Raw genomic sequence first — 23,398 nt, 5'->3', positions numbered from 1 at the left:
ACTACGCGTTAGTTATTTTTCAATGAAAACAAAAAGTAAGAAAAAGTCTACAAGGATTAATATTTATTATACCAACAACCAGTAATGCATTTATTATCGATATCTATCACAGATTTCAGAGAATATATTAAGAAATATTCCATCAAAAACAAAGCTTTTGGCACAAAAAGAGATTAAAAAGCTTATGATGATTAAAGATGTTAGTCTCGAAAATAACATTAAACGTGAGAAAAAAATATGACATGGTATGAAAATATACCGTAAAAACTCTAAAGTCGTTAATGAGTATGTTTTATCATTTTTATGAGTATACCCAAAATTTGATAGTTTCGATGGAATATAATGATAATATACCCAGTATGAACATATATCATGTACATGATTTCATATTCAGACGGAAAAGCACCATCGTGAATGTTCGGTAATGTTCGTCAATTTCCGCAAATATTGAAATTTCCGAAGATTTCCGAATGAGTAAGTGTGCGCAATGATTTCTCAGTCAAAAAGTTCGAAATCGAAAACGAAAAGTTCGAACAATCATCTGAGATTGACAGACTCTGCTAAGTACTACAGTAACTAAATGGCGATGTGCTGAGCACCACAAAGCCCTAGTGTGAACAATACATAGACTAGGTTGTGAGTAATGACTAAAGAGCTGCACGTGCCCCTGAAAGGAAGACCTGTCTGTACTTACACGCACTGTTGGATAGAAATCACTTTTTTAAATACGTGTATAAGAATCTACACCATTTAATGATTCATATATTACTTTACAAAAGGAGTCGTATCACATTTCCATCATATATATATAATATAAAGCTACATAGAGCAGAACATCAAGCATTCGTTTTGAAAATAAAGAGTCAGTTAAAACATACAGTAATACAAAAAACTAAACCAATAACCCATATGAAAGTCACATTTATAAAAATATTTGTTTAAAAAGAGACCAAGATTTATTCTTTTCTAAAATAAGAGCCCAACAGTTCTTTAGTGCAACATAATTGAAATGAAGTAGGTAATCGTGAAACTGTTCAACGCAATGTCATACAGAGTTACTTCCCTTAGGTCAGACATTCACATGGTAGTGAAGTAGAATGTGCCTTGAAATAACAGGTGACAGAAGAGAACAACCCTACTGCACAATAAAACAACGACTAAAAGTCTGCGTAACTTAATATTCACAACACCATATATATTATATCAAGCAGCTGCACATAAAAAATAAAAACAATACACTAACGAAAATGCATAAAGTAATATAATGATGCAATATTTGAAATAACCTCTCGGTTATTTACGGAGAGAAAATGAAAACTTTTTTTCGTTGGTCAGAGCGTTAACATCTTAAAAAAGCAGAAACAAATAAATAATATAACAATGAAAGAAGAATTAAACCACTAAGAACAAAACTGCAAACAAAGCAAAAATTAATTTCTCAAAAATTTATGGTTATTAATACCAGTGTTACTATCAACTGGGGTGATAAAACGTGTGTTGCGAAGTAAGGTGAGAATTTTAATAGTGAGACATGTTGCTTTTGATAAGCGGTTGTTAAGCAAAGTGTACCAAAAAAAGCAGCGCGAGCATGTTGTGAGTTTGTTATGGCCATCACACATTGTGAGTTAAAGAGTCTGAGCTAAACACCGAAATTGTTCAGTTTATGGATCAGTTCAGTTCATTTCTTCATGCTTGTGCACCAACAGTGACCGGACCAGGAACGTTCTGCATCCAAGGAGGAGTTCCTTTGTGGAAATCAGCGCTGTATGTAGTAGAGTTATCGAACTTGGCATTACTAGAGAAGGGAACTGGATCAGGTTTGAAACTAAGGGCTTTGGAGCCATGGCGGTTAATGAACTCAGACTGATGAGTCGTCATACCCTGAAAGGGTATGGGATTCGGGACAAAGGCTTCTTTTACCTTCCGCTCGGGACGGTTTGTAGCTTCAGACTTCTGGAAACTATTGCTGTAGTTCGTGCTGAAGTCAATGTTTCCCCCGAACTTGAGTACCCCTGATGAAGCGGGTCTTGTAGAAGCCTGTCTCCCCGTCGCTTCAGGCTGTTTAAAGTACTCATTGTTTGTCGTTCTAAGATCCATCTGTCCCTCAGGTCGGACATAAGCCTCCTGTCTCTTCACAGGTCGACTCCCAACTTTGTAACTACCATAATCACGCTTTGCTGTAGTGGTACTCTCCACAGGAGCACTTGACCTGACTGTATTTTCTACTGGCTTAAATGCTCCCCTCTTGGGGGCCGTCTTGTCTGTGAAGTCTTGCATATTTGTTGTGACGCCATGGAATGGTACTTTGGGGTGATTATATTCTTCCTTCTGTTTGACTGTCTTCTGAGATAACTGATGTTCTTTAAATGTGTCCCTATAACCCGTGCTACCAATGAATGGTTCCTGTGACATCTGAACAGTATGTGTTGGTTTGAAGTTCTGTCTCTGGGTCAGAGTATGCTGTGTGAAGTCCCTTCTGCTTGTCGTATCACTGGCCATAGGTACTGCTGGAGACACATATTCTTGATTCTTCTTCACAGCTCGGGAATTGATGTGATGAGTCTTAAAGTCAGCACCATAGCTGGTTGATCCCTCAAATTGACCACCACTCTTCATGACTCCAGATGACAAAGGTTTGCTCACAGTTTGCCTCGGCGTGTCCTTCGCTGTGAAGTTTAATTTGTTCGTTGTGTTGAAATCAAATCCCCCCTCTGGCTTTGTATAAACCTGTCTCTCTTTGACCCACCTTGGCTCCACTTTATGTTCCTTGAAATCCTGTCTGGCTGTAGTTGTACCCTCCAATGGAATACCAGATGTGTAAGGTTCCCCACTAGGTCTGTAGCTCTGCTGTTTTGGGGCGAACGTTCCTTTGTAGCTGTCACCAGTTGTCGTTGAACCAGAGAACTTAGTGGCTGGAGCAACATACTCAGATTTTGCCTTCACCTGTTTGGGTTGTATTTCGTGACCAACAAAGGTGTCACTGTAACCAGTTCTACCATCAAAAGGTATATCATGCTTTTGCACATCTGAGGGAGGCTTGAAACTTTGCCTCGGTTCAAGGTTCTTCTCAGTGAAGGCCATTCTATTGGTGGTATTGCCTTCCATTTTCACAGCTGGAGGTACATAGTTCTGGCTTTTCTTGACAACCTCTCTTGCATGTACACCATGGGATACAAAGTCAGCATTATACCGAGTGGAGCCTTCAAATTTACCATTCATTTCCATGACATGGGATGACTCTGGTCTCTTGATAGTTTCTCTTGGTGATGCTTTGGAAGTGAACTGCTGTTGATTTATTGTGCTGAAGTCCATTTTGCCATCAGGCTTTCTATAGGGTTCAGGAACGACGACTTGGCGTGGTTCAATCTTGTGTTCTTGGTAATCACTTTTGGCTGTGGTTGTGCCATCTAATGGAACATTTGATCGATAGGGCTCCCCACTAGGCTTATAACTCTTCTGCTTAGGTACAAAATTCCCCTTATAGCTGTCAGAGGTTGTTGTACTCCCCTCAAACTGCACAGTAGGAGCAGTGTAGGTCACCACTTTGTGAGGAACTTTCGATGGTAGCTGGTGCTGGGGATAGTCAAGATGTTGACTAGTAGCTGTTTCCATGGGTACTGTTGGTCGCTGGTAATTATCCTTCGCATTGAATAGTTCACGAGGGGTAATGTCATAACCCTTAAAATCAGACCCATAGCTTGTTCCTGAATCAAAATGTCCATTCATTTCTATGATATGTGCTGACTCGGGACGTTTGACTGGCTCCCTGGCTGCTGCCTTTTCTGTGTAGTTGTCTCTGTTTGTTGTGCTGAAATTCATGTCACCTTCTGGCTTCCTGTAAGGTTCTTTTTGAATAGCTATTCTAGGTTCCACCTTATGTTCACCATAATCCACCCTGTTCGTAGTTTGATCATCTAAAGGAACTCCTGTTTGAAGAGGTGCATTGTGTGGCTTATAACTTTCCCTTGGGGTAATTTCATGTTCGATGAATTCAGATCTGTTTGTGGACATGGCTTCAAACTTGCCTTCTGGTCTCACATACTGAACAGGTTCTCTTATTCGTCTGGGCTCAATCTGATGCTCTGGGTAGTCCGTTCTCGCCGTTGTTTGGTCATCAAAGGGGACATTTGACCTCTGAACTGCATCATTAGGTTTGAAACTCTCCCGTTGAGATAATGCATGTTCAGGGTAGTCTAGTCGATTGGATGTGTTACTTTCCATGGCACCTTCAGGCTTGGTGTACTGCTGGGCCTCCCTTCTTAATCTTGGCTCTATATTGTGTTCAGGGTAATCTTTACGAGTGGTGGTCTTATCATCAAAAGGATCATCAGACTTCTGGACAGAATTAACAGGCTTATAACTAACTCTTTGAGAGATGGCATGTTCAGGATAATCAGCCCTGTTCGTTGTATCACCTTCCATCTTCCCGTCTGGTTTTACATACTCCTGTGGAAGTCGTTTGGCCCGTTGCTGAATTTCATGTTCTGGATATTCAGACCGATTTGTGGTGTTGCCATCAAATGGTACATCAGAATGTAGAGCTGTGCCTGCAGGTTTGAAACTTTCACGTGGAGTGAGCTCATGTTCTGGAAAGTCTGATCGGTTGGTGGTGAGCCCCTCCATTTTTCCATCTGGTTTCACATACTTCAAATGCTCTCTCCTCTGTCTAGGCTCAATCTGATGCTCTGGGTAGTCCGTTCTCGCCGTTGTTTGATCATCAAAGGGGACATTTGATCTCTGAACTGCATCATTGGGTTTGAAACTCTCCCGTTGAGATAATGCATGTTCAGGGTAGTCTAGTCGATTGGATGTGTTACTTTCCATGGCACCTTCGGGCTTGGTGTACTGCTGGGCCTCCCTTCTTAATCTTGGCTCTATAATGTGTTCAGGGTAATCTTCACGAGTGGTGGTCTTATCATCAAAAGGATCATCAGACTTCTGGACAGAATTAACAGGCTTATAACTAACTCTTTGAGAGATGGCATGTTCAGGATAATCAGCCCTGTTCGTTGTATCACCTTCCATCTTCCCGTCTGGTTTTACATACTCCTGTGGAAGTCGTTTGGCCCGTCGCTGAATTTCATGTTCTGGATATTCAGACCGATTTGTGGTGTTGCCATCAAATGGTACATCAGAATGTAGAGCTGTGCCTGCAGGTTTGAAACTTTCACGTGGAGTGAGCTCATGTTCTGGAAAGTCTGATCGGTTGGTGGTGAGCCCCTCCATTTTTCCATCTGGTTTCACATACTTCAAATGCTCTCTCCTCTGTCTAGGCTCAATCTGATGCTCTGGGTAGTCCATTCTCGCAGTTGTTTGATCCTCGAAGGGGACATCTGATTTTTGAACAGCGTCTGAAGGTCTAAAACTTTCTCGAGGTGCGAGGGCATGTTCAGGATAGTCCATACGGTTAGATGTGTTACTTTCCATCACACCATCCGGTTTCACATACTGCTGTTGCGCCTTCCTCTTTCGGGGCTCAATCATGTGTTCAGGATAATCCTGCCTCGTTGTAGTTTTATCCTCTAGAGGATCTTCAGATCTCTGCACAGAGTTTACTGGCTTAAAGTTTTGCCTGGGTGTGATTTCATATTCAGGAAAGTCTGAACGATTGGTTGTAGCCACTTCCATTTTCCCCTCTGGTTTGAGGTATGGCTGGGGTTGTGGTACCTGCCTTGGCTCAATGTGATGTTCAGGGAAGTCTGATCTGAAGGTGAATGATTAATCAAGTTATCGATGAAACACTCATCGAATTTTATGGTGGCCTTATATTTATCATTAGTATCGTTAGTATACAAACCATATGCTTATATGTGTGTTTAACAAATTCGAAATGGAAATGTACCTTTGTTATATACATTATGTAGTTGCTTTCAAATCCTTGATTTGATATCATCCGCATTTTCCTGAGAACATCTGGTGTCATCATACAGAAAGCATGAAAAAAGAGATCATCAAATATGCTAATATCTATACTGCTTTCTAAAATCTTGACCAGGTCCGATCCTTACTAACCTGGCTGTTGTCTTATCTTCAAATGGATCATCTGACTTCAGAACAGCATTTGTAGGTTTGAAACTCTGTCTTGGTGTGAGTTGGTGTTCAGGATATTCCAATCGGTTTGTGGACAAACCTTCCATCTTTCCTTCAGGCTTCACATATGTTTCGGGTGCTCTTCTCTGCCGAGGTTCAATAATGTGTTCAGGGAAATCCTGTCCGGCAGTTGTTTTATCTTCAAAGGGATCAGTTGACTGCTGTACTGAATTATTGGGTTTATAACTCTGGCGAGGTGAAAGGACATGTTCAGGAAAGTCAATACGGTTGGATGTGTTACTATCCATCACACCATCTGGCTTCACATAAGGTTGTGGCTGTTTCCTCATTCGAGGCTCAATCATGTGTTCAGGATAATCCTGCTTTGCTGTAGTCTTATCATCAAAAGGATCTCCAGATCTCTGCACAGAGTTCACTGGTTTATAACTTTGCCTGGGTGTGATTTCATATTCAGGAAAGTCTGAATGATTGGTTGTAGCCCCTTCCATTTTCCCCTCTGGTTTGAGGTATTGCTGAGGCTGTCGCCTCTGCCTTGGCTCGATTTGATGTTCAGGGTAGTCGGATCTGAATGTGAATGATTAGTCGAATTATCAATGATATCAACGTTTCTGTTAAACGTACACTGATGTATTTACAATCTACACCTGATTCTCAAACACCAAATCTGCTGGTTTCTTCAGAAAATGCATTCAAAATAGAATATTTATTCACTGCAAACATCAGTGTGGCACATAACACTGTGAGCAGAAACATGCACAATAATTGAATCTACTTGACACTTTAAAAATAACTGTATACCATGACAAATACGATACTTTATGTAAGTCATAACATTACTTTTTATAATATATTGTTGTCAAACACAGAAAGCATTAAATTTCTAAAATGGCTTTTTCGACTTCCAAACTTAGCGGGCCTTGTGTTTGATATCCCAATCATTTTCCTTCCTTACTGACCTGGCTGTTGTCTTATCTTCAAATGGATCATCTGACTTCAGAACAGCATTTGTAGGTTTGAAACTCTGTCTTGGTGTGAGTTGGTGTTCAGGATATTCCAATCGGTTTGTGGACAAACCTTCCATCTTTCCTTCAGGCTTCACATATGTTTCGGGTGCTCTTCTCTGCCGAGGTTCAATAATGTGTTCAGGGAAATCCTGTCTGGCAGTTGTTTTATCTTCAAAGGGATCAGTTGACTGCTGTACTGAATTACTGGGTTTATAACTCTGGCGAGGTGAAAGGACATGTTCAGGAAAGTCAATACGGTTGGATGTGTTACTATCCATCACACCATCTGGTTTCACATAAGGTTGTGGCTGTTTCCTCATTCGAGGCTCAATCATGTGTTCAGGATAATCCTGCTTTGCTGTAGTCTTATCATCAAAAGGATCTTCAGATCTCTGCACAGAGTTCACTGGCTTATAACTTTGCCTGGGTGTGATTTCATGTTCAGGAAAGTCTGAGCGATTGGTGGTGCCCCCCTCCATTTTCCCCTCTGGTTTAAGGTATTGCTGAGGCTGTCGCCTCTCCCTTGGCTCGATTTGATGTTCAGGGTAGTCTGATCTGAAGGGGGAACAGTTCATCAAATTAACAATGAACTCACTGATTCTACCTGTTGCATGTCTTCACAACTTGGAAATGGTATGCAGCGATGCTTACTTCTTTCAGAATAAAAACAGCAACAAAACAATCATATGAACATATAACGACAAGTTTGGTTAATAATGTTAGTTGTGACAAAAACACAAATACAATACTTCAATCATGAATATCATGAGCATGATACAATTATGACATAAACTGCTGAAAGTAGCGGCACTCCAGCTCATTGTCTCGCCTATTTTCAGACAGTACTAACCTGGCTGTAGTTTTATCTTCAAATGGATCATCAGATTTGACAACAGCATTTGCAGGTTTGAAAGTCTGTCTTGGAGTAAGTTGGTGCTCAGGATACTCCAATCGGTTTGTAGACACACCCTCCATCTTGCCTTCAGGCTTTACATATTGATGCATCGCTCTTCTCTGTCGAGGTTCAACCTTATGTTCAGGATAATCCTGTCTAGCTGTTGTTATATCTTCCAATGGGTCCTCGGATCGTTGTACAGAATTTGAAGGCTTATAACTCTTTCGTGGTGACAGTTCATGTTCAGGATAATCCAAATGATTGGACGTGTTCTTCTCCATTACTCCATCTGGTTTCATGTACTGTTGAGGTTGGCGTCTCTGTCTAGGTTCAATTCTGTGCTCAGGAAAATCTTGCCTGTTAAGGGAATGACAAAACAGTTCTATAGGAAAACAAGAGGTCATGCAAAATGAATAACCAAAACTATAACTAAATATGAAACCCTTACCAATTATATAAATAAAACAACATGTTACAGCAAACACACGCAAATAACTACTACTACTACTATTTAAACACTTCACTAAAATATTTTGTGTCCATATTCCCGTGGGAAGATTGATAATACTAACCTAGAGGTAGTGTTATCATTGAACGGATCATCTGACTTCTGAACATTATTAGCAGGCTTGAAGCTTTGCCTTTGGGTGAGTTGATGTTCAGGGAACTCTGATCGGCTTGTTGATACACCGTCCATGACACCTTCAGGCTTGGCATACTGCTGGTATTCTCTGCGCTTCCTGGGTTCCACAGTATGTTCTGGGAAGTCTTGCCTTGAGGTGGTCTTATCTTCAAATCGATCCGTAGCAGGTTGGACAGTATTAGCAGGTTTGAAACTCTGTCTCTTTTGCAATTCATGTAAAGGAAATTCTGATCTGGTGGTAGAAAGACCCTCCATCGTTCCTTCTGGTTTGACATATTTCTGCTGTTCTCTTCTTTGTCTTGGTTCAATGGCATGTTCTGGATAGTCCTGCCTCGCAGTTGTTGTATTGTCGAATGGATCCTCTGACTTCAAAACGCTGTTTGCAGGCTTGTAGCTCTTCCTAGGTGAAAGTTCGTACTGGGGAAAGGCAGACTGAGTTGTAGTAGTACCATCCATCTTACCTTCAGGTTGCACATATTGCCTTGGCTGTCTCTTCTGGCGTGGTGCGACTGTATGCTCAGGATAATCAAACTTAGTGGTCGTTTGCTTCTCAAATTGATCCTCAGATCTCTGAACACTGTGAGAAGGTTTGTAGCTTTGCCTCGGGGTTATCTGATGCTCAGGAAACTCAGCTTTACTTGTGGATACACCTTCCATTTTATCAAGAGGTTTAACATACAGTTGAGCCTCCCGTCGTTTCCGGGGTTCTATTGCATGCTCTGGAAAGTCACGTCTTGCTGTAGTTTTATCATCAAAGGGGTCCCCAGATTTCTCAAAAGTACTGGTTGGTTTATAACTCTTCCTGGGAGATATTGAATGTTCAGGAAAATCAAGACGGTTAGATGTATTACCCTCCATTGTACCTTCTGGTCTGACATACTGCTGGACCTCTCGTCTTCTCCTTGGCTCAATATGATGCTCAGGGTATTCTTTTCGGCTTGTTGTGCTCCCATCAAAAGGATCCTCAGACTTTAGTGCAGCGTTTGCTGGTTTGTAACTCTGCCGTGGCTGTATAGAATGCTCTGGAAATTCAGATTTGGAAGTAGAAGTTCCATCCATTTTCCCATCTGGTTTCACATACTGGTGAGGATCCCGCCTTTTTCTTGGTTCTATTGGGTGCTCAGGATACTCTGAACGAGTGATGGTCTTGTTATCGAAAGGGTCTTTGGAACTCAGAACAGTATTTGCAGGTTTAAAACTTTGCCTTGGAGTCAGTTCGTGTTCAGGATAGTTCAAACGATTGATCGTATCTCCTTCCATGCGAACTTCTGGTTTCTGGTATGCCTGAATTTGTCGCTTTTGACGGGGTTCTATCTTGTGTTCAGGATAATCAGATCGCGAGGTAGTCTTACTTTCAATCGGTGCATCAGATCTGTATGGGTCAGAATTGGGTTTATAGCTCTTTTGTTTCGGTAAATAGCTTCCCTTAAAATCATCTTTAGCTGTTGATGAACCTAAGAAGGGATCTTTCGGAGGGTTCCACAAAGCTCGTTCTCTGGGTTTCCGTTCAGGCAGCTCCCATTCGGGATAGTCTTGTCTGTGATTGGAAATAAAACACACGATATTTAGAACTTATCTAAATTGTCATAGCAGATGCGTTTACATTAACCCAGAATTCATTTCTATAACAAAGTTATCTTAATTATTAATATCAAAGCAAACAAGAAATATATGTTCTGATCATCATTTACTTGTTGCTATATCCAGCTGATTACATTTTGGAGGGTCACAAATAATTATAAATACTGCTGATTTAATAATAAATATCTGTTTTCCCGACTTGAAAAGTTAACTAATAAAAGTAAATACATTCTTCAGAATTATATAAAACCATGAGCAACGCATTCAGAACATATGGGTCTTGACCAGCAAACCAGTGGTGGAGGGTCTAAGCAAACATCTACGAGTTGACGGTGTGATACATCTGAGGTAGGTATTTTTATACGGTTACCCACCCATGTGATATTCACATTGTCACTGCGGTCACGAGTCCCCATACAAGTTATCTCTGACAAGCATAAGCACCAAACGAATGATCGTTTATACCAGCAAAAACACACCCATGATTTATAAATGGGTTCAATACCTGATGGCAGCATAGCAATGAATGTCTAAGAGGCCGGCTTCCTGCGTCACCACAGCGTGTGTGAAGCGGTGCATCATGCAACACTGAGGCGTGTAACGATGACAACCCCCGTATTAAATATTGAAAAACACTGACGCCATGACTATACTGTAACACGATTTTCAGTGTGTTGCATTCAAACAACGTTCACAGAAAAAAAATTCATTTAGCATGAAATCATTGCTGGCAATGTCTCCCACAGAGAGGGAGAGTGACACATACGAATCACTGCTTGGCGAAGGTTTTGTTTGCTTGTTATTTAACGCCGCACTCAGAAGTATTCCAGCTATATGACGGCGGTCTGTAAATAATCGAGTCTGGACATCATGAGCTACGGTCTACGAAAGTGTGATACGATGACATGCATCAACCAAGTCAGCGAGCCTGACCACCAGGGCCCACTTGCACAAAGCGATCTTAGCGCTAAGATGATCGTAACGCCCATACTTTAACATAGACTTACAATAATCTTAGCACTAAGATTGCTTTATGCAAGTGGGTCCTGGTCCCGTTAGTCGCCTCTTAAGATAAGCATGGTTACTGAAGGCCTATTCTAAGCATGATCTTCACGGGTAACAGGGGAAGAAATGGAAGGGGCAACCAAATAACTCTTTTCCATGGAACAGTCACAAAACATGTCATTGGATAATCGATTTCGGTTTATGTACTTCAATATGCCTCTTTGTAAATATAACGATAAGCGGAAATATCAAGTAAATGGTGCGTGACTTTGTCCAGTTGCATATGTATGTTAATGAAGCGTTCCACATAGTGAGTTCCATATATGTGACCATACGTGAATATTGAGGCAAGTAGACACTGGATCTAGTTAGTTTTATAGGCAATACGGTATGTAAAGCCCGTCTTTAAGTGGTTATTTAAGTTCGGAGAAATGTGTCTGTGTCGACACACACTTCTGTTTTGTCAAACATAAAACATTGATGGCAAGTTAAGAATAATTTATAAAATCAGATTCGTCATTTGGGCATTGATAAATGAACTAAAATACTTAATACTATGAACCTCGAATGCACAACACGGTTTCATCTTAATACGCTGAACATATTCCATTCAATTAATGTTTGGTTGTTTAACGCCGCGCTCAGCAATATAACAGCTATATAACAGCAGCCTGTACATAATCGAATCTCGACCAGACAATCAAGTGATTGATATTGTGACAACGATCTACACTGTATGTATACGATGACGCTCCATCAACCAAGTCACCGAGCCTGACCACCCGATTCACTTGGCCGCCTTTTGCGCCTAGCATAGGTTGAAGTCGGTCTATATATCCTATGAACCAAGAATCCTCACCGGGGCATTCAATCAATGGATAAAACTACCATTCGGTGAATAATATAAGCAGTGAGTAGTTAAATTTCACCATCGTATATTCAAAGTCAGTGAAGCTTCTAAGTGACGTGCAGTATGTCACATGACGCCAGTCACAAATGCCCTGGTGTCAAGACAGATTGTAGTGCGTGATTGCGTGCGGCTTCGCTTGCCTGTCCACTACCGGCAGTAGGTCAATACCTCGTCTTAATCTCATGCCTTGACTATGGGCCGTTCTCATGAATAAGTAACACTCTATACTTAGTACTGTGTTTAGGAAGCAGACATACTAATTTGTTAGTCCGCGAAAACTATCGCAACAATCTGTTCCATCTCAAGGCTGAATTCGGAAGTAATATTTTCTTGGCCTGATCAAAATAAATAGTACAAGTCAAGGACTGTTTTCATTCTGTCTTATGTTAGAATGCTATTTTAGCCATATTGGTTAACGTGTTGAGTTCTTTGTGCTTCCGCGATGTCTCTTAACAATTCTAGATCATGTCTAAAACGTGCAGAAACACAACTTCCAGTGGCGTACAATGGACGCGTCATGCCACGGGCATACTCATCAGGTAGAACTGTTTTGTTTCGTCAGTGTCGCCCTCATCACATGTGTGTCGCCAACACACACATGAGGATCACCCACATCACATGACAACACACACATATAAGGATCACCCGCATCACATGACAACACACACACACATAAGGATCACCCGCATCACATGACAACCCACACACACATAAGGATCACCCACATTACATGACGTCACACACACACATAAGGATCACCCGCATCACATGACAACACACACACACATAAGGATCACCCACATCACATTACAACACCCTCTCACACATAAGGATCACCCACATCACATTACAACACCCACTCACATATAAAAGGATCACCCACATTACATGACATCACACACACACATATAAGGATCACCCACATCACATTACAACACCCACTCACACATAAGGATCACCCACATCACATTACAACACCCACTCACATATAAGGATCACCCACATCACATGACAACACACACACACACATAAGGATCACCCGCATCACATGACAACACACACATATAAGGATCACCCGCATCACATGACAACACATACTAACACAAAAGGATCACCCACATCTCATTACAACACACACATATAAGGATCACCCACATCACATGACAACACACATATATAAGGACTTACCCATATCACATTACAACACACACTCACACATAAGGATCAACCATATCACATGACAACATGCATTCACATATCAGGATCACCCACATCACATGACAACATGCATTCACACATAAGGATCGCCCACATCACATGACAACATGCATTCACATATAAGGATCACCAATATCACATGACAACATGCATTCACATATAAGGATCACCCACATCATATGACAACATGCATTCACATATAAGGATCACCCACATCACAACATGCATTCACACATAAGGATCACCCACATCACATGACAACACACACTCACATAAGGATCACCCTTATCACATGACAACACACACACACATAAGGATCACCCGCATCACATGACAACACACACATATAAGGATCACCCGCATCACATGACAAAACACATAAGGATCACCCACATCACATGACAACACATACTAACACAAAAGGATCACCCACATCTCATTACAACACACACATATAAGGATCACCCACATCACATGACAACACACATATATAAGGACTTACCCATATCACATTACAACACACACTCACACATAAGGATCAACCATATCACATGACAACATGCATTCACATATCAGGATCACCCACATCACATGACAACATGCATTCACACATAAGGATCACCCACATCACATGACAACATGCATTCACATATAAGGATCACCAATATCACATGACAACATGCATTCACATATAAGGATCACCCACATCATATGACAACATGCATTCACATATAAGGATCACCCACATCACAACATGCATTCACACATAAGGATCACCCACATCACATGACAACACACACTCACATAAGGATCACCCTTATCACATGACAACATGCATTCACATATCAGGATCACCCACATCATATGACAACATGCATTCACATATTAGGATCACCCACATCACAACATGCATTCACATATCAGGATCACCAACATCACATGACAACATGCACTCACACAACAGGATCACCCTTATCACATCACAACATGCATTCACATATTAGGATCACCCACATCACAACATGCATTCACATATAAGGATCACCCACATCACATGACAACATGCATTCACATATCAGGATCACCCACATCACATGACAACATGCATTCACATATCAGGATCACCCACATCACATGAAGACATGCATTCACATATAACAATCACCCACATCACATGACAACATGCATTCACATATTACAATCACGCACATCTCATGACAACACACACTCACACATAAGGATCACCCACATCATATGACAACATGCATTCACACACATAAGGATAACCTACATCACATCATATGACAACATGCATTCACACACATAAGGATAACCCACATCCCATGACAACATGCATTCACATATAAGGATCACCCACATCATATGACAACATGCATTCACACATAAGGATCACCCACATCACATGACAACATGCATTCACATATAAGGATCACCCGCATCTCATGACAACACACACTCACATATAAGGATCACCCATATCACATGACAACATGCATTCACATATAAGGATCACCCACATGACAACATGCACTCACACATAAGGATCACCCACATCACATGACAACACACACTCACATAAGGATCACCCACATCACATGACAACACACACTCACATATAACAATCACCAACATCACATGACAACACACACTCACATATGAGGATCACTTACATTATGTGACAAGTTGACAACACACACATGACAATTTTCCATGACCGTATTACAGCAAACCTGATGTTCGTCTACTCATACAGCTACCGTTATTTGCCCGTGAGTGAGTCTAATCACGGCTGTGAAATACCTTGATTATTGCTGAAAGCCGCGATAAACATCGCTCTCTCACTCACTGCTAAACCGTGTAACAAGTGTTATAATTCACTACCCACCGCCTAATCCACTCAACTCAAACCCTTCCAACTAGCCACCCGTACGTCACACAGCAGTGCAATGTCCCTGCATCCACCCGACATACCTTCAATCCCCAAATCCTACCCCTACCTCCCTCCCCCCCCCCCCCCCCCCCCACCCCACCCCAACCCCCAACCCCCAACCCCACCCCACCGCACCACCACCCCACCCTTAGGGCGTGACCGCGCTACCCCCTCTCACCTGGTCGTGGTCTTGTTCTCCATGTCCGCGTCCGCCCTCACAGGCTCGTAGTTGGGTTTGTAGCTCTCCCGCGGGGGGATCGGGTGGGAGGGGTACCGCTTCGAGTACTCGGACAGAAAGGGTGCGTTGTCGTCAACATCGATCACACCATTTTGTCTGAAATATTAAATAATACTTTTTAAGACAATATCGCTGAGACGGTTGGTGGTGATCGGAAAGACAGACTCACGTTTGCTATTACAGTATATGGAAACCGTGCTGAGCAAACATTGCCGTTGGAATTCTAAAGGCTGTACAAACCGCTGACACGACGTTGTACCGTAATCACTACAACATGAGCATGTGTTGATGAATACATCACGTGTGTTGATATGTGGAGCGTCTTCATTCGTCCATGTCCCTTGCACAATTATACCAAAACACTCGATTTTACGTCAGCACAATGGTGCCACTTTGGAAGCATTTATTAATTCCTTTAAATCGAAATTTCTCGTTATTTCAATTATTTTCTCGAAATTTCGAGGTCTTTCGCATTACTTCAAACATTATTTTTTTATTTCAGTTATTTTCTCGAAATTTCGAGTTTGAAACTTGAAATAACGAGAACATAATCGAAATAACGAGAAAATAATCGAGATTACGAGAAAATAATAGAAGTAACGAGACAAAACTCGAAGCAACGAGAAATAATTGAAATAACGAGAAAATACCCGAAATAACGAGAGAGAGATCAAAGTAACGAAAACATTATTGAAATTACAAAAATATAATCGAAGTAATAAGAGAAAAAAATAATTGAAACAACGAGAAATTTGGATTAAAAACTATATGTGTGCTACCAAAGTAGCACCATAAAGCTTTCGTACGACTCAGATTAAATTGACTTTTTTTTATTTTGCACTTAACAGTTGTTGATTACAATGGTAGATTCACAAAGAGAATTATAAATACTTCCATATTTCAATGAGCTAAACTCTAAACTGGTTCACTATTCAGGTCTGTGTTTACAGCAACAGTAGTATATAAGCAACCTGTCGTCGGCATAAATAGCTATATATCACAGCTGTCAAGCGCATTACATTGTGTAGGTTGCAGCTTATTAAGGCATACATGTACAACCGACCGGGTGAAACGTGAAACCGACTCGCCGTACAAGAGTTTGAATTGCAAAGCGTTTCGATTTCATTGATACACGAGGTCATGCCATGGAATTAATTTTTCCTATCCGCGATATAAGATATTCATTTTTGTCACAGGGATAGTTGTCAATGGCAATGAATGGACGAAACCTACTTAAAATTAACCAATAGTTGTCGCATAGGACTGAACTGTACGTACAACCAACCACCTGTCAACCATTGTGTGAAATACACAAGTGCAGGTGCATGTCGTGGCATGTCCGTGGATAAGTAATTACCTAGGCTCAATGATCCACGACTTGATACTATATACAGATAACATTCTCTTCAACAAACCAGGGCACTTGCATTCATTGTACTTAGTTGATGATTAATCATGATTTCCACAACTGACGCTGAAGATGTATGTCGCCAGCCAAGCCAAGTGCTTTTTGCTGGTTTGGAAGTGGAAAAGTTGGTGTTACTATTGTCCTCATCACCATCATCATCATCAACAACAACAACAACAACATTATGCATCATCGTTGTAGTCGTCGCTGTTTGGGTTCTTTGTCATCGTTATTGTTAATATATGTTTCATTATTATTGACTTTGCTCGTTGTTACCACTCGCTATTACGATCACTATTAGCCGTTAGGTTGCGTATTTCACGTTAACAACGTACTTGGGAACGAAGAGCCAACACCTGGCCTTAAATTATTTACAACCCCCTGTCATTATGTGCCATCTGTGAAGACTAGTATATCACACTTAAACCTAGTTACACGGCGCATGTCACCGCTAAAGTAGCGTCCATAGATACCAGACAAGTGCGGTACATGTTATTAGCGGTGCTCCTGGTAACACGATCAAGAGTATTCTCCGCGTGAAAATAGACCGAGATACGTTTAGCTGGATGAAATTCACGATGTTTTAATTGCATTTGTCTGCGTATTTCTTAATGATACCCGACCATTTGACATATGGGTCCATTAATAATATCTATGTTTATGAGTTACAGAATTCATCACTGGGTGTGTTAGATGCATCCCGCCTCACGTGTACATGTGTACACGTATACACTGATCAGCTCACTTCACGTGTACATGTATATGGATATACACCCGCCTCACGTGTACATGTATATGGATATACACCCCGCCTCACGTGTACATGTATATGAAGATACAACCCGCCTCACGTGTACATGTATATGGATATACACCCCGCCTCACGTGTACATGTATATGGAGATACACCCCGCCTCACGTGTACATGTATATGAAGATACATCCCGCCTAACGTGTACATGTATATGGAGATACATCCCGCCTCACGTGTACATGTATATGGAGATACATTCCGCCGCACGTGTACATGTATACACTGATACGCTGACTTCACGTGTACATGAATATGGAGATACACCCCGCCTTACGTGTACATGTATATGGAGATACATTCCGCCTCACGTGTACATGTATATGGAGATACACCCGCCTCACGTGTAAATGTATATGGAGATACACCCCGCCTTACATGTACATGTATATGGAGATACATTCAGCCTCACGTGTACATGTATATGAAAATACAATCCGCCTCACGTGTACATGTATATGGAGATACACCCGCTTCACGTGTACATGTATATGGAGATACACCCCGCCTCACGTGTACATGTATATGGAGATACATCCCGCCTCTCGTGTACATGTATATGGAGATACATCCGCTTCACGTGTACATGTATATGGAGATACACCCGGCTCACGTCTACATGTACAGTATATGGAGATACACCCGTTTCACCTGTAAATGTATATGGAGATACACCCGCTTCACGTGTACATGTATATGGAGATACACCCCGCCTCACGTGTACATGTATATGGAGATACATCCCCGCCTCACGTGTACATGTATATGGAGATACACCCCGCCTCACGTGTACATGTATATGGAGATCGATACATCCCCGCCTCACGTGTACATGTATATGGAAATATAACCCCCCTTACCTGTACATGTATATGAAGATACACCCGCCTCACGTCTACATGTATGTGGAGATACACCCGTTTCACCTGTAAATGTATATGGAGATACACCCGCTTCACGTGTACATGTATATGGAAATACAACCCGCCTTACGTGTACATGTATATGAAGATACACCCCGCCTCACGTGTACATGAATTTGAAGATACATCCCGCCTGACGTGTACATGTATATGGATATACACCCGCCTCACGTGTACATGTATATGGAAATACAACCCGCCTTACGTGTACATGTATATGAAGATACACCCGCCTCAGCTGTACATGTATGTGGAGATACACCCCGCCTCACGTGTACATGTATATGAAGATACACCCGCCTCAGCTGTACATGTATATGGAGATACACCCGCCTCAGCTGTACATGTATATGGAGATACACCCCGCCTCAGCTGTACATGTATGTGGAGATACACCCCGCCTCACGTGTACATGTATATGAAGATACACCCGCCTTACGCGTACATGTATATGGAGATACATTCCGCCTCAGCTGTACATGTATATGGAGATACACCCCGCCTTACGTGTACATGTATATGGAGATACACCCCGCCTCACGTGTACATGTATATGGAGATACACCCGCTTCACGTGTACATGTATATGGAGATACACCCGTTTCACGTGTACATGTATATGGAGATACACCCCGCCTCAGCTGTACATGTATATGGAGATACACCCGCCTCAGCTGTACATGTATATGGAGATACACCCGCTTCACGTGTACATGTATGTGGAGATACACCCGGCTCAGCTGTACATGTATATGGAGATACACCCGCTTCACGTGTACATGTATGTGGAGATACACCCCGCCTTACGTGTACATGTATGTGGAGATACACCCGCCTCAGCTGTACATGTATATGGAGATACACCCCGCCTTACGTGTACATGTATATGGAGATACACCCCGCCTTACGTGTACATGTATATGGAGATACACCCGCCTTACGCGTACATGTATGTGGAGATACAACCCGCCTCACGTGTACATGTATTAGAGATACACCCCGCCTCAGCTGTACATGTATATGAAGATACAACCCGCCTCACACTCAGACGTTCTTGGCAGACTTTAACAACGTCAGGCAAAGTATCGATGGAAATATGCGACCTACTCTGCCTAATAGACAAGCGTCATTCCACAAAACAAATGTTAATTCAACCATGCACTTGGGTATATGACGTATTCAAGTCAACAGTGAGTAATTGTTGCATTACACCGCAGTCAGTAATATTGCAACTATGTCTCGACACCCTGGAAAAAATCGAATCCTGGCCACGGAAACCAGTGATTATTAGCACGAGCATAAATCCACGACTTCGGGGCACGGTGACACAATGAGCGAAGTCACACTCTGTAAACACACCCATTCCTCTTGTGTCGGGTCTGGCGACAAGAGTCGGATTCCAGGGCCAACTTGCATAAAGCGATCTTAGCGCTCAGATGATCGGAACTCCCATACCTTAACGTAGGCTTACAATAGCCGTAGTGCTAAGATCGCTTTGTGCACATGGGCCCTGGTAATAATTCTGACGGGGGAGCCTCGTGGACATCAGGTTAAACAGCAGTATTGTTTATATACCCATAGTGTAAAGTACGCATGTATAAAAACGTTGTTTTCTCAAACTCACCAATGTTGATATTTACGCCACGTAGACAGACAGTGAGGAACAGGCTACCGAGCAACGCTACTCCCTCGTTGCGACACCCATTACGACAACATGGGCGATGATGTGACGTCATAAACAAAGGAACGCGATATTTGTGACGTCATTAATTAGAAGAAATGTGTGATGACGACCTTAGCGTAGAGGCCTTTTGTTTCCTTCGTCTAATTAAAGTGTTGACGATTTATGTTCAATTATTACTCAATCATTTTTTTTTATTCATCAATTTGAACTACATATGTATTTGATCTCCTATGAGTATCTGTCAGATCAGTCGTAAACAATTCCATTATTTCTTGAAAGCATATTCTAATTAATATATATGTCTATTCTTATGTTCGTATATTAAATAGACTTTTTCTATATATAAAAAAAGAATATATTTTAGGTATATCTCAGTATAATATAGGGTTTGTTTCGATGTAAAGGATATTTCAACTCCTTATTCGTCATAATTCGTAAATATTTTTTTTCAACTTGACGGAGGATGAACCTCGACCTAAATTCTGCAATGAAGAACAGACAACGTACGCTAAATATTCGGGCGCTTTGCAATTTTAAGTTTGTCTGACATTGTCACAGAATTCAATGATCTGATATTAAATTCCGCCTAATCTTAATGTAATAAATATTCTCCAACAGCCGACTCAAAAAGGAAATGAAAGCCATTCTCGCGGTTGTATAGCGGTTGTAAATATTTATAAAGAGTTAATTAGAGTGTGTTCCATGAACCAAATATTTTAATCAAGAAATAGAAATATGAAATGTATATATGTGTGCAATATAAATGTGAAATATGATATGCTGTATGAAATATAACACGTATGAACATGGAGACGCTAATGCATATAGTTTGTTTGTTTGTTGTTTAAGGCCGCACTCAGCAATATTCCAGCTATATGACGGCGGTCTGTAAATAATCGAGTCTGGACCAGACAATCCAGTGATTGACATCTTGAGCATCGATCCACGCAATTGGGATACAATGACATGCATCAAACAAATAAGCGAGCCTGACCCCCCGATCCCGTTAGTCGCCTTTTACGACAAGCATAGTCGCCTTTTACGGCAAGCATGGGTTGCTGAAGACCTATTCTACCCTGGATTTTCACGGGTCCTAATGCGTATAGAAACAGATAGATGGAACGTCAGAAATGTCTCCACTTGTGACAGCAAACGAAATACGTGTTTGTGAAGCTTTCAAGCAAGATATAACCTCACGGTGCATGTCATGTGTCACATACGTCTCACTAGGAGTATTTGTGAGTGTCTATGTAGCGTTCTAATGGGCTCTTTGACAACTATAATCCAATGAATGGGTTGTCAAAGGGGCATTGTCAGTACACACTGACGATAACATATTTCTGCATTGAAGAGCAGAAGGCACTTGCGCACGGCCCTATTTTCCTTTGTGTGGCAGACGACATGTACAATTCCCAATAGAGAAGAACCTCTCCCTACCCCAAAGAAATGTACCAATGCTAATAGTGGCTTACCTTCTCGCCATTTTGACCCTTTCTTAAATCCCACTTATGTAACAAGCCTGTTCAACACATCGCCGGTCCGAGCACTGCGGCAAATGATCCATTGAGGGACACCACTGTGTCGTTGCTAAGCAAGCGTTGACTCCGTGTTTAGATTTCCCTCCTTAGCAACGGCTGGAAGGTTTGTTGTGAGCGCGACGAGTGCAGCATAAAATCGACCGACAAATATATCTCGCTCTTCTTCAATTAGGGCAATACTTAAAACCTAACAACACAACGGTACTTCATTTGTGTTTGACTCTCGAACATGGACGTGACGTTGGTTATAAGTGTTCTATATTCAGCATGTTGATAAACTGTCGAATGGCCGTTAACTGAAGCGTGCAATATAGTCAATAATTTGGTCATGCATTATCAGATTGTCACGTGGAGCGCATCACCGATGTCCAGTTTCTTTATGGATGCTAAGGAAGAAATTTAGTGCTGCTGTGGCTGGGTTAAGGTGTTTTTCATTTGTCACCTAAATTATTATCTGTGTATGTAGGTGTGTGTGTGTGTGTGTGTGTGTGCGTGCGTGCGTGCGTGCGTGCGTGCGTGCATGCGTGTGTGTGTGTGTGTGTGTGTGTGGCTGCTTGTACTAGTCCGGACTAATGTCCACTGAGATACCATGCCGCAGTTTAACATGCATACCTCACTCAGACACAATACACTGACTCCGGGCCGACCAGTGCTTGTTTGAGCCCCTTAATGCCGAGCGTCAGGCAGGGTAACAACAAGTACCATCTTTGGTATGACACAGCTGGGGATCATAATATGGTTGAAGCAGGTTGTTTATTTCCGGTTATATAAATGCGGCCTGTAAATAATCGAGACTGACACAGACAAACCAGTGATTGATGCTATGAGTAACGATCGATGGCGGTCTGGGTACGATGACACGAAATCCACCAAGTGAACGAGCCTGACCACCCAATCTATTTAGCTGCCTTGTTCGACAAGCATAGGGTGCTGTGTGGGGGCCTATTCCAACCCGGAAATATTGCTACGACGCCCTGACACAACGGCACTGATGATTATGACACTCATGAAGATGACAATGGAAAAGATAGCATTAGTATGGTGACGACCGTTCCATCTGTATTGATGATGCAGATAATGACGACGACGACGACGATGATGATGTATTGTGTAGTACGATGGTGATAAGAACGCCATATGGTGACGATAATGTCAGTATGAAGTCAATAAAATGAATGTAAAAAGCCACTCATTGTCAAGCAGTTGTACAAATATGTCGCGTTAACACTCAATGTCATCACGACAAATTGACGTACATCACAACCTCAGAACATCTAATACACTTAACACCGGCTACACTCTAACGGATATCGAGTATTTACAGATCCCCCGTACCGAGCTAGATCCGGATTATCTACAACCATAACACAGGCGCCTTACCCAAACACCCTTCACCAACACAATACTGTGTGGAGGGAGTTCACCGGCTTATCCAACGGTATTGATATGGATTATGTCAATATTATTAAGGTTGTATTATCCCTGTTGTTATGGCGATCACATGCAACATACGAGTACTTGGTGCGTGTACAAATGTA

The 23,398-nt window shown here is 41.7% G+C and overlaps 1 protein-coding gene across 3 annotated transcripts; it reads right to left on the bottom strand.

Annotated features, from left to right (window-relative positions):
• Window positions 1-43: 43 nt before the first annotated feature.
• LOC124131360 lies at window positions 44-21,924 on the bottom strand. 3 transcript variants are annotated; one of them, XM_046494593.2, is made up of 7 exons: window positions 21,795-21,924; window positions 15,437-15,592; window positions 8,523-10,130; window positions 7,906-8,307; window positions 7,008-7,610; window positions 6,013-6,615; window positions 44-5,704 (listed from the first exon to the last, which is right to left on the bottom strand). In XM_046494593.2, the coding sequence occupies exons 1-7, from the start codon at window positions 21,803-21,805 to the stop codon at window positions 1,687-1,689; spliced, it is 7,401 nt and encodes a 2,466-aa protein (XP_046350549.2). In that variant the 5' UTR covers window positions 21,806-21,924; the 3' UTR covers window positions 44-1,686. The 3 variants fall into 3 exon arrangements, with proteins under 3 accessions (XP_046350549.2, XP_046350550.2, XP_046350551.2); XM_046494594.2 differs by lacking the exon at window positions 21,795-21,924 and adding an exon at window positions 20,263-20,367; XM_046494595.2 differs by lacking the exon at window positions 6,013-6,615.
• Window positions 21,925-23,398: the final 1,474 nt, after the last annotated feature.

Source organism: Haliotis rufescens, unplaced genomic scaffold, assembly GCF_023055435.1.
Source record: "Haliotis rufescens isolate VD_foot unplaced genomic scaffold, xgHalRufe1.0.p SCAF_1, whole genome shotgun sequence".
Lineage (NCBI taxonomy): Eukaryota > Metazoa > Mollusca > Gastropoda > Lepetellida > Haliotidae > Haliotis > Haliotis rufescens.
Note: the sequence above shows the minus strand (reverse complement) of the source record. Positions and strands in the feature narration are given on the sequence as shown.